This window comes from Anser cygnoides, chromosome Z (assembly GCF_040182565.1).
Source record: "Anser cygnoides isolate HZ-2024a breed goose chromosome Z, Taihu_goose_T2T_genome, whole genome shotgun sequence".
In the NCBI taxonomy this organism is placed as follows: domain Eukaryota; kingdom Metazoa; phylum Chordata; class Aves; order Anseriformes; family Anatidae; genus Anser; species Anser cygnoides.
Window position 1 is genome coordinate 66,780,375 of NC_089912.1, and position 14,293 is coordinate 66,794,667.

The following is a 14,293-nucleotide window of genomic DNA, read 5'->3' on the forward strand; positions in this document are numbered from 1 at the left end:
AAGAAGCCTATGGCTCAGATTGAGTCGTAATAGTTATAGTTAAAATCTGGAAGTGGAATCTTTTTCAGTTCCATGAATCTGTGAATAGAATAGTGATGGCTTTGTTGCTTCTACTGATTGTATAGGAAGAAATACATGCGTCATTGTGGATACCTCTAACTTTGTTTTAAAAGATCATTGAGCTGGTGATGTTGTTACCCATTTCTTGTTGCAAGATGCATTTATAAAGGCACTGATGTATTTTGTGTTGGTTTTTTTGATTGTTTTTTTCCCCCCTATTTCTGTGGGGCTTTCTTGTTTGTTTGTTTTTGTTATGGTTCTTTAACAGTAAAAGAGTTAAAAAAAAAAAAAAAAAAAGGTGAGTATTTGTTGTACATGTCAGTTCTCTTCATGAAACTAACTTTGGTTTTTCCTTCAACGTAAGTAACACATTAACAGGATTAAAAGGCAAAGTAAAAGTTGCAACATGGAATAGCTTTGGAAGATTGGTAAACTTAAGCATAAGGTTAATTCTTAGCAAAATACAGTGCAATTTGTGGATTACTGATGCTCTTTTACCTTATAATGACTTTTTTTTTTTTCCCGAGTCTCTTGTCAGTCTACTTACGGTTTCGCTGCTTGAGCAAGGGTTTGGACAAGATGACCTCCCAGGGTCCCTTCCAATCTCAAAAATTCTGATTCCATGATTTACGGAGAAAAATAGTAATATATGCAAAGTTGTGGATGCATGAAGACCCTTTCTTCCTTCCCCCTCTTCCAAGGGCTTGTGTGGGCAGAGGGGAGAGAGAAGAACAAGTATGTGCAGTGTTGTTGGTGCATGCTCTGCTGTATTTGTTGCCATTGTCTGTGTACCTAATTGGCACTAAAAGGGATTGTTTCATGTAGTGGAGAGTAGTTACAGTAGTAGCTTGATGGTAATTTTTAGCCCTGTCAAATTTAAGTGACTCGTTTTCTGCTGTTCATTGTGTTGCATACTGAAAAGGAGAGCTCTGCAGAAATACCTGCTTGGCTGCAGACCACATTTTATGGAGGAACTGAATTAATACATAAATCTTGTACACAAGGAAAACAATAAAAAATAGAGGCAGGAGGGAGGCAGGTCAGGAAACAGTAAGATTGCCTGTTGTTTTCCTTCACTCACCTAAAACCTATGTTTGGAAAAGTTTGGTGAAGTGTAACAGTTTGCTTTCCGGCTTGTCTCTGTGCTGTCCTGAGTCAGCAGAAGCCCCATTCTGTATGAGCAAAGGCATACCAGCTGTAGTTATTGATTTTACATATTTAAACTTATTCTTCCTTCTGTCTTCCTCTCCAGTCTGTATATGTGCAGATTGCATGTACACACGCACACCTGTCTGAGAGACTAAGTTGTTTCTTTGCATCTCTGTGACGTCCTTGGGAATTGTGAAGGACAGCTGGAGAAACATAGACCTAAAGGAGTAGAACAAAACCAGACTAGAATAAAAAGACATAAACTTAAATCTTGGGTGTGGAGGGAAAAGGGCAGAGAAGGATAACTTCTTTGGTTAGTGGTCACAGTAAGTTTCACAGGCGGTTCTGTAAGCAATGCCTTGTGCATTCTGGAATTGCTGTGCAGGTAGTGTCCGAGTGACTATTACACAATTGTTGTGTTCTGTGTATTTTCAAAATAGTCTGCAAATGAAGTGATAAAGCAAATGCCTTTGTTACTGAAAACAGACAAAAGCTTCAGCTGATGCAAGTGCTACTAATGAGGCACATGAAAGCAGATAATGTACTCATTGCAGAAGTTTTCTTAAATAGTGATGCCAAGCATACTATTTTATATCAATATATAATTTTAGTGCAGCTCCTCAGAGGGAAAGTTTCTGAATTATTTTGTGTGTCATGAATTATGGTTGTGCTTTGCTCTTTTAAGTGAAATATATGTGTCCGTGTGTGTGTGTGTGTATATATATATATATATATATATCTGCTATTGATTACCTACAGTCTAATCTCTTTATATGACTTGGAGTGTTTCACTTCGTCTCCGGTGATTTGCCTTGGTTTTGACATTGTTTTCCCTCAAGATAAGCAATGGTTCAATCTCTAAATGTCACAGTGCTTCTGTTTTCTTCTGTTTGTTCTACCCTCTTCTTCTGTTCAAGTTTATACCAGAAGTTATGATAGAAATTTACAATGTGAAACTTAATTTTTTTCCTTATTCCATGGAAAAATGAAGTTGAAACTAGATTACAGATACACTATTTGAAGATGTGCCTAACTTTGTCCAAATAATTAGAAATAAAGGGATTGCTCAAACCTTGTCTACAAGACACTTAAGGTATCTAATGTAAACAGGAGGAATTCGTTTAAAGTGGATTAGTTGAGCTACATTAAACATTGAGTTGATATTTCTTATTCAGAATTAGTAGCTTGAATTCAGGTGTTTTTATTTTACTGCTAAATTTCATTGGATGAACTATATTTAAGTTTGAATAAAAATTCCAGACTGATCTGAGATAGTTAAATCTGATTTTAAAACAGATAAATAAATAAATCAGATTAGTGTTTTCAGGAATTTCTATGGATAAGGAGATTTTCTTCAAAGTAGGTTCCTTATTGTAGTTGTTTTTACAATAACTGGCTTGTATTAGTCCTACCCAGACAAACATTTAGCTGTTGTTTTGCTACAAATTATTAGTTCTGCAAATATGCTTTCACTGTTGGCAGCTACTCTGTATTCCTTTGTATTGCTGCTGGGCTTGGTAACTTGTTGAACTATTCCTTCAGCACCCAATGGAGATGAGCTGAGAACACTTAACATGGTGAGGTCAAACACTGAAAGCTCCCAAGCCTTTTTGTGCACGGACATCATAATTTTCATATTCCACCTGATTGTTATCGATGGAATATTTGTTTATGTTATGACACTGGTATTTTTGAAAAAATTGGAAGATGGGGAGTTCAAGTTTAACTGAAGTGATCATAGCCTGTGAGCAGCTTAGCAAACTGATGCTGCAGTTGCCAGGTAGCTTTGCTTTACGTTTGTGATATTTGCAGCTTATCAACACTAGGATATGGAAGATGGCCAGTAAGGTGAAAAAGACACTGCTTTAAAGAAATGCTTTTCTCATGACTGCATCCTTCCTGTCAGCATGGTTCGTGAGCTTAAGAAATTTCTCTCGTGTTTGTACTGCAGGCATAGGAAAACCAGCAATAGCAGCAAAAGTTCAGGGTGACACGGGACACTTCCGTGGTCAGCCGTCTGAATCCTTCCCCAGACCTACCACACCCCAATATAATAATATTCCTAGCTGTTGAGAGAGACGGGATTGTTACCATCTAGCCCCAGTTGTGCCTGGTGAGCAGGTAATCATTTGAGTTAATTTTAACAGTAACTCCAACACAGTACCTCTAGAGGTCGTGTGCTGCATGCCTTGGGGCTTATTAATAACTTTGAATATGCATGCTTTCACAACTGTAGACTCTGTTTGTTTCCTATGATATGCCTTTGAGTTTATTGTGCTCCAAAAGTTTAGATAACTATAGTGTTCATATGAAGTCTTCACAGCTGGGAAAAAGCGATATCTTGGCTGAGTAGGGATGCTGTTTTACGTGCTTGTTGACATTCTCTTTATTTATAATATTGTCAGGAATGACTATCTGGTGGATTCTGTTTCAAAAAAGAAAGAAAAAAAAGAAAACAAACAAACAAACGTAAATGTCAGGGACTCCTGACATAAATTAGACTTTTCTAGTCTAGTCTAGAATCGTGGAGCTCTACATTTAGGATTGCTAAATTAGTGTGCACAAAAAAATGTATTAAATACTCAGTTTTAGAATATGAACGCTAACTAAAATCAGTTATTGAGATGAAAATTTTCATGTTTGAAGTCTTCCACAATTATTTACTGTTAAGTAATAAATTTATTTATTATTTATTTATTAAACACTAACACTGCATTTATTTCTTTTGATGTTACTTTTGCTCTCATGTTTAATCTTTCCAAGCAGTGTGGTTTTGCAAAATGTTAGTAATTTTAATTGAAATGCTAAGTTCCATGAATTATTTTGTAATCTTTTTTAGTGTTAGAAACCGTATTTTTCTTAGATTATCTTATATCTGTCTATTACATGAGCAGTACTCCTCTTGTAAAAAAAACCAGAGCAAATTTTGTGTAGTGAATACTATATAACTACAAAAATAACTGTTACCAATAATTGTGCAAATGCATACAATAGGACAGCACAAATGAAGCTTTTTATGTGGTTCTGCACATAGTTAGTAAAAACACTGAATTATTTAATAATTTTCTGCCAAATGATCAAGCCTTTCTGTCCCTCACTCGAATAATTTTGGAAAGCCTCAGCCCATTTCTTCCCAGTATTGTTTAATAAAAGTTTATGAATCACTGAGGGAATTCAAAGACAGAAATGCAAGATTAAAAGTTTGAAAAAAAAAAACAAAAAAAAAAAACAGAATTAAATATTTTTGGTCACTTGGCTTTCAGCCATCCCTGGTTAAAGATCTAGTTTAATTAAAGAAAGAAAAGTCAGTAAAACAAATAAATTTAAGTGCACAGCTGTTTTTGGAAAAGGGCAGCATTGCTACCAGCTACAAAACGAGACATTCAAGAAAAGATTGGAAAAAACCAATTTAGTAATTGCTCTCTTATACCTCTGTCACAACTATTTCAGTAACAAAGATGTGTGCTGCATCCTACAGTGCTCTCTGTCTTTGACAGTGGTGACCTGCCGAACGAACCCTTTTAATTGCCTCTTACCTGTATCTGAGAGGTTACTTGTGTGTCTAAGCAAGCAAAAGTGCAGTGCTCAGTGAATCAAGCACAACTACAGATGTACTTTGTAAGTTGCAATGAAAATTTTAAGTAGAATATGTAGCGTAGATGGGAAATAAGTTGTATGAACTACTTAAGTTTTGCAGGTTTTCCCTTTGTTAAGTTCTCCTGACTCCTTCTTCCAAGCAAAGTTATTTTTTCACGTTAATTCTGTGTTTGCTTCTGAAGGACAAAAATAATTCAGTAGCGCTCAGTAGGGTCTGAATCTTTCACCTGAAGGGAGAGGCTCATAAAGAGGATATTTATGGTTTACGTTTAGAAAGATGTAAAAGGAACACTAATAAGCTCCCTGAATAACTGTATTGTCCCAGACAGAAGTTTTAGCTGCTTTATTTTGCAGAGCTGGTGAACATAACTAATCTACTGAGCTATTTCATGTCTAGTAGCTCTTAAAAGTTATAAAATACACAATATTTTTTCATGCACAATACAATTTAATTTTTCGAAGTATAGCACTTGGTTTAGGTTTGGATTATCAGTGACTCGATCTTGTATGACTTCTCTTGTGAAGAGGGGTGCTTCCTCTTTGGCTGCAATAAGCTACACTTGTTGATCATCACAACACTTCATAAATACAATTTGGTTTTCTGTGATTTCTTGAGAAACGTTGTGTTGCCTGAGTGAATAGGCTTTTAAATAGTACTTAAATATTTGTGTATGAAGCTCCTTTTAAAGAGTTCTTAGCTTAAGGCATCTGAATTAAATGTTTAAGATGTTATTTTTAAGTGGAGAACACTGTTTATAAGTACTTTTTAATTTTTATATATATATAAATGAACAAATGGGAAAAGTTTCTTGTGTTTAAAAGAAGGAAATGGCTTTAACAGAACAGAATCTTAATGCTGTTAGGGACCTACTCATTCTTTTCAGGAAATGCTTCGAATGAATCTTCACCCTTTGTATTTGCAATGTAGCAAGAAAAGTCAGTATTTCCTGCTAGACATTCATGTAGTGTAGATCAGGGAAGCTGCACTACCCATAGGTATTTGCTCTCTGCATGTGGCTTCATCTGGGTTTTGGTGATGGGCTGTGTTTTTTATATTTATTATTATTGTTGTTGTTATTAAATTTATTGAATTTATTTATTATGTTTTGGTCTGATTGTGTCAACTCCCATCCCCTGCAAGGAAGTGCTATTAGGGGTGTAAAGCACAATTACGTTTGATGGTAGTTTACCCTGGTAGAAGCAGTGCTTGTGCTCCTGCACCAAGGGCCATCTTTCCTTGAACCCACAGACCTCTCATGCTCCGGGTGCTTCCACCACCTTTACTGGTGTTTGCTGCCATTTACTGTGTGCCCCTGCCACCAGCAGCTTGTGGGCAGCAGCTCAGGCATCCATGTCCTTGTTATTCGTTACAGCAGTGGAGAGCAGGGTATGGTGGAAGGAGCTGCACAGGAAGAAGCTGGTTGCTGTATTTTACTTATTTATTTATTTATTTTTCTAAAGGCAGCTCTATATCCAGAAGCAACTTACAGCTGGCCCAGAACAGTACTTTTCACTAAGGCTTCTTTCATTATGGTAGTTATGTGTAGTGATTTGAACAGCTACTATTGGAATTGCTTTAGGAAAACCCATTACATTTAAACTGGTTTAGGAATTATATTTGATAATTTTTATCTCAAACTTCTTAACCTTTCACTTACTTTGTCAGCGTCACTCAGAGCCACTTGCTGATGAACCAAACATACAGATGTCATTAACACACTGAACTTCATCTGGATTTGGTTTCTGTATCTACTTTTTTTTTTTTTTTTTTTGAAACTATTCTGTATATAATGTGAATTTCCTGGGCTGGTGTGTTTTCACAGGCTTTTATTGTTAATGATGAGTTTTCTGGATTTCTGATCACTCTTTTCCCCACCCCCCACCCCTCCCCTTGCTGCCGCACACTCCCAAGCCCTAATCTGGTAATTGAAGTTAGGTTCCTATCAGGTGGCTTTATAGTTCCTTGAGTTACTATTTTAACCTTAAGACAGCTCTATCAGTGATCAATAACTAATCACTTCTAATGCTGACTTTACAAGGATTGAGTTAGTGGTAAGAACTTTTTTGTGAATGATATTGTGAATGAATGTGTTAGTTTTTTTTCATGTAACTTAAACGTTAGACAGTGTTTTAGTAACCGTATCTCCTTCCTTAATATATATTAAAGCGTTTAGATCTGGAAACTTTTAACAGAATTGCTATCGTTGTATTAAACTGTAGCTCTGGTTTTGAAACCAGAAGTCTGCCCTCTTGTGGGTTATGTCTGTATTACTTACTCTGCTCAGGATCTTGAATGAGAACTAGAGGATATTCATTCATTCATGCTGTCTGTCTGTCTGTCCTCTCATTGCTGAATTCTATTTATTTATTTATTTTTCTATAGGGATTAGCTTGTAGACTGGTAACTGGGAGAGATTCATCTATATGTAGTAACAAGAAAAGTAGTTTATTGCAAGGTATTGAAGTTTAAAACAAAATATGAGGCAAAGATTCTTAGATCTATAGTAGCACATTTGCTGATTTGAAAGAAAAGAAAAACTCCATTGCTCCACTTAAATTATAAAACAGTTAATATATGAGCTGTGCCGGTTTACTTTTGAGTGTGCAGCTGCAGAAATCAGCTTTAATCATGGTGCTGTGGTTATATCAATACGATACTGCCCCACATATAAGAAATGAAAACCACTAACTGCATTTTTAGTTAGAATGAAAATATTTAAAAGACTTACTACGTTTCATTTAGTTTCAATTACTGTATTTAAAGTGTTCTATTTAATAGAATGCTTTTTAAAAAGAAAAATAGAGTCCTACTCTACTATAGCCATTCTTAAGATTTAATTTTAATTCACCTAATTTTATCTCTAATCTTCTCAGAAATATATTAGGTCAGTCATATATACTTTTTTTTTTTAATATAAGGATATAATAAGGAATACTCTGGAGTATGAAGAATGAAATATTTAAACAAACATACTAAATTTCTGAATGCTGAGTTTGGTTATGGAGCTTTCTGCTGAGCCTCTATGTTACTGTATATAAGCAGACATTCCCCTTTTTGTTTTCTACCACTCTCATGCATGAACATAGCTAAGCCATGGAAAAACTGGTATTGTTGTTAAGGAGATGAGAACATGTTTCAACCAAGGGGAGCAATTCATAAATGCAGGACTTGAATTTTGTGTGATAACCAGCGGTCAGAGTCCTACAGTTTTTTTGAGAGTTGGGTGCTGCAATATGTAAAAAACAAAATTTTAAAAAAAGGGGGGGGGGGGGGGGGGGAAGAAACATACTGAAGTAGCACTTTAATTGTGTAGTTTAAAACAATAGTTTATCTATAGCATAAGCTTTCAGTTTTATTTTCCTTGCTGTCATGCCTTGGCTTCTTGGTTTTATTGTGTATTATGATGATATATTTTCATATATTATTCTTAATATAGGCTGCCCTTTCACTGTTTTCCTTTCACTAAAGAGTTCTTTGTATAACTTTCTTTGTGCTCTGTAGTTTCTTCCTCCCTGGAATGTCTTTTACAGTATCCATTGTTTTATGGAGAATAAGAATCTAGATACGTATATACTGAATATGCAATACCTGATTTGCATACGTGTAAATTGGACGTGTATTTCTCTGTTTCAACTGCTATGTTCTGATTCAATGTTTAAAAGTTTTCTAATGCAGCAGTTCTTTAATTTCCTTAAGTCAACCGATACTAATTATGTTCAGCTTTTTCACGTCTAGAGGTAGAACTTTTGCACCGCCTGTAAAAGCTACTGTACAAAGATGATAGTGTATAATAATATCTAAATATTGATAAATTTTGATTCTGCTTGACTGATTGTAAGCTGCTATAATGTACTACTTTTAACTCTCATTATAGTTCAGGAATTTAAAAATATATAAAACAGAGTTATTCATCAGTCAAGCCATTAATTGTTGCATGCAGTTCCACTGGTTTGTATGAAAGAACCTATTTTGTCTTGAGCTGTCAGTTCTTTCTTCCCTAACTGCTTGATATTTTGAATTCCTTAAATGAGTGATTTTACTAATGTTCTTGGTGACAACAAATTCTAATATTAAGTTTCACTGGACCTCAGCCTCTAGCTCTGGAATTGAATTCCACCTTTTTGCCAGTTGTATAACAGATGCAATTTTACTCTCAACACAACAGATGTAATATTTGGACCCAAATATTCCCATGTGGTTTCTTTGTATTGTGTTTGTTGTATAAACTAATCTCATTGCTTAATCCTATCAATCTCTTTTTTTTTTTTTTTTGTCTATTCTCATCTGTTTACTCACATCATCACACTTACAATAGCGTAGTCCTGTAAGAGTCTTCTTGAATCACCATGCTTAGTTCCCTGCTGGTGCAGGCAACCACATCCTGTCCCTTCTGTAACATCTGCACAATCCATTTTTAAAGTAATGGTATTACTTGTCTATACTGCTGGGAGGAGGCTGTTCCAGAAAGTGGCTGCTCTCATGGTGAGAAGCTCTGTTCTGATTTCCCCCTTGCTTGCATTCATTCCTCCACGTATTGTTGTGTTAGCATTGGCCTTTAGCATTCCTCCTTTTCACCCTCATTTGACTGCCATATAGAGAGCAACCACGTTCCCTCTTGACCTTTGTTTTGTTAGCTAAACAAACTAATCCCTTCTATGTTCCTCTTACAAAGAAAGTTTGCCCTTCTCCTGACCATCCTAGCTTGCTGCAGTCCCAGGTCTGGACCTTGCCAGCTTGGATTTCTTATTGTGTAGCTGTGGAGGCTTCTAATCTGTCTGGTTTGGGAGGAATTTTCCCTATTGAATATCTATATAATTTAATTATTGTGGCAGTAATACCGGGAAAGAACTTGCATTAATAGTGACTGCCTCCAATGTTTACACCTTCCCCAGGCTATCAGGAAGTGAAAGTGATAAGGTTTTTTTTTCCTTGCTTCAGTGTTGCATACAGGGTTCCCAATAATACTACCTACTGTTACGGCTTTAGTCAGTGTTGATATGGTTTCAGTCAGGAGAAATAGATTATCAGACATGGCCTTTCTGTTGAACATATAATTTAATTTAGAAGTGTTAACAGCTCTCATGAGTTTGATGTTGCTGACTCATCATGGAAAAAGTTAGGTTGTAGGTTTGTAGGGATTTTGTTTGTTTGTTTTTTAAAGAATTGCTTATTTATGGAAGTAGGAAACCACTGAAATTCTGCGTATCTTGGTGTTAGTTTCAGGTAAAGAACCTTGACTAGTATTTGAAGCTGCTCTGGGTGCATGAAAGCTGTTTTCTCCTGGTTCAAAACAAAACCCTGAAAACCCAAACCACAGAGTATATCTGTCTGCAGCAGTTTCCTTAGCTAGATTTTGCACCTGTAATGTACTATATTTTTAATAAACAAATGTATTCTAGTGGTAAAGTATGAGACTGTAGCAGGTGTACAAAGGAAGTCAGCTCTTTATCAGTTCTGTTTAACCTCAGTGTTGGTACGTTTTTCAAAGAATTCAATTGCATGTAGATAGGGAAACTGAAAAGTTAACGTTGGTGATTCACAAAAACTTTCAATAGAAGACTTAAAATATGCAGTTTCCTTCTCTTGCTTAGAATCTGTATGTATTTATTAGCAGGGGTGTCCTGTATATTGGTATTGGTGTTGGAATAAGAAAGAAAGAAAGAAGAATTATTAAGGAAATGCCACTATCCTTTTGTTTTGTATGTATTGTGTATGTGATTCGCAAAAATGTTGGTTTGTAAAGTAATAAAAGCAAATTGTGATTTCAGCACCTTTAGTAGCCAACATAAATGCTTACAGAAAAATTCTTACTATTTCACTAACTGTTGTCCTGGTTCCAGTTAGGACAGAGTTAATTTTTCCTCCTAGTAGCTGGAAGGGTGCTATGTTTTGGATTAGGATGAGAAGAGCGCTGATAACATGCTGATGTTTTAATTGTTGCAGAGCAGTGCTTACACCAGGCCAAGGACTTTTCGGCTTCTCGCTCTGTCCTGCCAGCGAGCAGGCTGGGGGTGCAGCAGGAGCTGGGAGGGGACAGACCCAGGACAGCTGACCCCAACTGGCCAAAGGGGTATTCCATACCATCTGACATCATGCTAAACAATATATAGGGGTGGCTGGCCGGGGTGGGGGGCGGCTGCTCGGGGATAGGCTGGGCATCGGTCAGCGGGTGGTGAGCAACTGCATTGTGCATCACTTGTTTTCTTACACATTATTATTATTAATACTATTATCATTATCACTATTATTATTATTATTGTTATTATTATATTCCTTATATTCCTTATATTATTATATTCCTGTCTTAATAAACTGTCTTTATCTCAACTCACAGGCTTCACTTTCCCGTTTCTCTCCCCCATCCCAGAGAGGGAGGGGGGAGGGTGAGCGAACGGCTGTGTGGTGCTTAGCTGCCGGCCGGGTTAAACCACAACACTGTTAATACAGATACCTGTCTATAGTAGGTACACATATAAATGCATAATCAAGCTCCTTTCCTTTAATTTATTTTGTTTCTCTTTAGGGTGTATCATGCTCAATTTTTGTCATTAGTGTAATAATAGTGGACTGTAATGTGTGATCTTTGTAAACTTTGTAATTTTGCAACTGAAATTGAAATTATTATGATGTCTTTTTTTTTTTTAGTAGTGTAGACTTCAGTGCAATTGGAATCTTTACAGTTAGTGAAAACTGAATAAACAAATACTTACTCTTTAGTTGAATACAAACTGTACCATTTACAGGAAACAAACAATCTGGTTTAGTGGGATGAAGCCTTTTATTTTTGTGGAATGGGGGATACGCTTCCAAGCAGCAGTTTTACCAGAGGATGTTTAATATTAAAGACATATTATCAGATTAATTTTGAAATAGATACCTCTTTTAAAATTCACTAAGATTTTCTATTTGTCACATTGTTTCCTTGATTCTTGCATATGTATATTATTGCTTTTATTTTTGGTAGCCATCTCTTGTGTGAAAAATACTTCCTTCTCCAAAATTGAGAAGAGAATATAGCAGCTAATTAGTTAAACTGGTTATGGATTAAATACTCTCCACTGTATTATGAACCAACAGAAGTTTTGCTACTGATTTTTTGTTTTTTGACTTGTTTTCAAAATAAGGTATAAAATTTATTAACTCTTAATTGTCCGTGTACATTTAATAACCATATATTGACTATTGGTTTAGTGCTGTATATCCTGAGAAATTTTTTTTCTTTTGCCTTATCTTGCATCATTTTTGCCTGCCTTTTGGTTGTTTAATGCCATTTGATATTGAAATTCCACATTGTTCTACGTAGTCTTAACAAGATGTACTTAGTATACAGCTGAGGTTATGGTCTGCAATTTCATTTATATTATTGAATTTTAAAGACTTTTAAGTAAACTAAACATTGTTGTTTGGTTTTGTTTTTTTCTTTTAGTGCTTAGGAGATGGGAAGTAATGATAGCTGGCACCTGAACTAAAATATCTGTGTAGGCACTACCATCCCAGAACTTCAGGATGAATGGGGATATGCCTCATGTTCCCATCACTACTCTTGCAGGGATTGCTAGTCTTACAGACCGTAAGTATTCTTCTTTTCCTCATCTTTGATATATTTCTTTCAACCTTTTCAGCAAATACCTGTATTTAAAAATAGTAAAAATATTTTTTTATAAAAGTTGCTTTAAAAAAGTAAATCTGAAATTAGGTTTGGCATTTAAAAGGTTAATTTTTCCTTTATGTGAATTTTAAAAATATATTCAAATAAGATAATGCTAATTTTAACATGGAATGAATTCTAGATTTAAAAACAAACAAAAAGAAATCAACTTTGAGTAAACCTGATGCTTAAGTTATTCAAAATGTAGTTAATCATTCAGAAACATTTCTGGGTATCCCACAAATAAAAGAAAAACAAAAGAATGATAAAATACCTGTGTAGAACATATATTCAACAAAGAGAGCTGTGAAATATGCTGAATATACTTGAAAAATATTTCCTTAGTTTTGGTCAAGGTATAAAATTTGCTCTACTTAATAGTTGCAAATAGGGGCTGCTAGAATGGAACTAAGCAGCTCAGCCTATGAGGCTTCTTTTTTCATAGAATCACAGAATCATAGAATGGTTTGGGTTGGAAGGAACCTTAAAGATACTCTAGTTCCAACTCCCCAGCCATAGGCAGGGATGCCACATGTTCAGCCTATGTATGGAGCAGGTGAGGTTTGTGTGCTGTCTTCAAATACATCAGGAAGACAAAATGCAAGGAAAGGAAAATGACTGTTACCGTACTGTTAAAATATGGGAAAGTTTTCTAAGAGAAACTGAAGTTATATAACCAATAATTGAATTTAATTGCCTACAGTTCAAAACAAAAACAATTAAAAAAAAAAAGAGCAGATGTATTCAAGAAAAAAACGCTCTTCTTTGTGTCTTTCTGGTATTCTGAAATGTCAAACTGGAAGAAGATACTAGTTATATATGCATATGCCTATATATGTATGTGTATCTGCATCTAACAGTGGGCCATAAGGATGCAAATCATAAGTTTCTGGGCTACGGGAAATTTTCCAGCATTAAACACTTGCCAAAAAGGTTCTAAAGAAAGTCAAAATACATAATTGGTAGAAGTCAATGGCCAAACTCCTTGCACAGAAGTTTTTGAAATACTGAACTATGGTGGGTGGATCATCCCTTGTACTAGTTGTGTATATGCTTTGTTATCTGTAGTATTCATCTGATGTTTAGAAACTCTGGAGTAGGTGAAAAAGAACAGCTTGTCTGTTTCCCCTTATTTTTGTCTATGTGAAAAGAAGGAAGTGGAATGGACAAGACACGTTCTCCTAAAAATATGGAGGGTGTGATGACGACAGGCGGTAAAATAGGCTCAGTTCACTAGCTGGAATTTATTCTGTAGTAATAAATGAGTATGTTTTGCTGATCTTGTTAATTTTTTCAGGTTTCTGGTACATTCAAGGTAATATAGAGAAATTAATAAAAGCAATTTTTAATATGCACTTCATTTGAATTAAAATATGTTTCTAAATACAATAGACATACATTGCATAGGAGAAAAAATTGGAATCCCTCCCCCTCTTTTTTTCCTTTCAGAATTTCAAAGTATAAAATACAAAGAAAAGTTGAAAGAGTATATTACATCTAGTTTTTTGCTTGTTTGTTTGTTTGTTTTTCTGAAACTATTTCTAATTGATTAGTTAAAACCATTATCTCAGAGCCTTAATCACCCTGGGAAGTCTGGGTCAGCTTGTTTTCTTGTATCCATGAAAGTGACTTATCTTATAGCTTGCTTTTTGTCCTCTTATGGCTTACTTTTCTCTTGTGTATATAATACTACCAATCATTTGATTAAGGTTTATGATTTGATACACGTCCTTCTTACGCATGTAGAGCTAAGAATGCACTCTGTAAGTGTCATATGCTCATTTGTAATCTAACTGAAATACTGAGATGGGTCTTTCATTAAACATATAAATCCTTTA

General features: G+C 35.3%; 1 protein-coding gene across 7 annotated transcripts in view; it reads left to right on the forward strand.

Annotated features, from left to right (window-relative positions):
• NIPBL (NIPBL cohesin loading factor) overlaps positions 1 to 14,293 on the forward strand; it is a 190,487-nt gene that overhangs the window by 67,885 nt on the left and 108,309 nt on the right. For all 7 annotated transcript variants that reach the window (XM_066988239.1, XM_066988238.1, XM_066988242.1 and 4 more), the window contains exon 2: positions 12,234 to 12,377. In XM_066988239.1, the coding sequence (XP_066844340.1) occupies positions 12,314 to 12,377 (64 nt within the window). In that variant the 5' untranslated portion in view covers positions 12,234 to 12,313. The remainder of the gene's footprint in view (positions 1 to 12,233; positions 12,378 to 14,293) is intronic.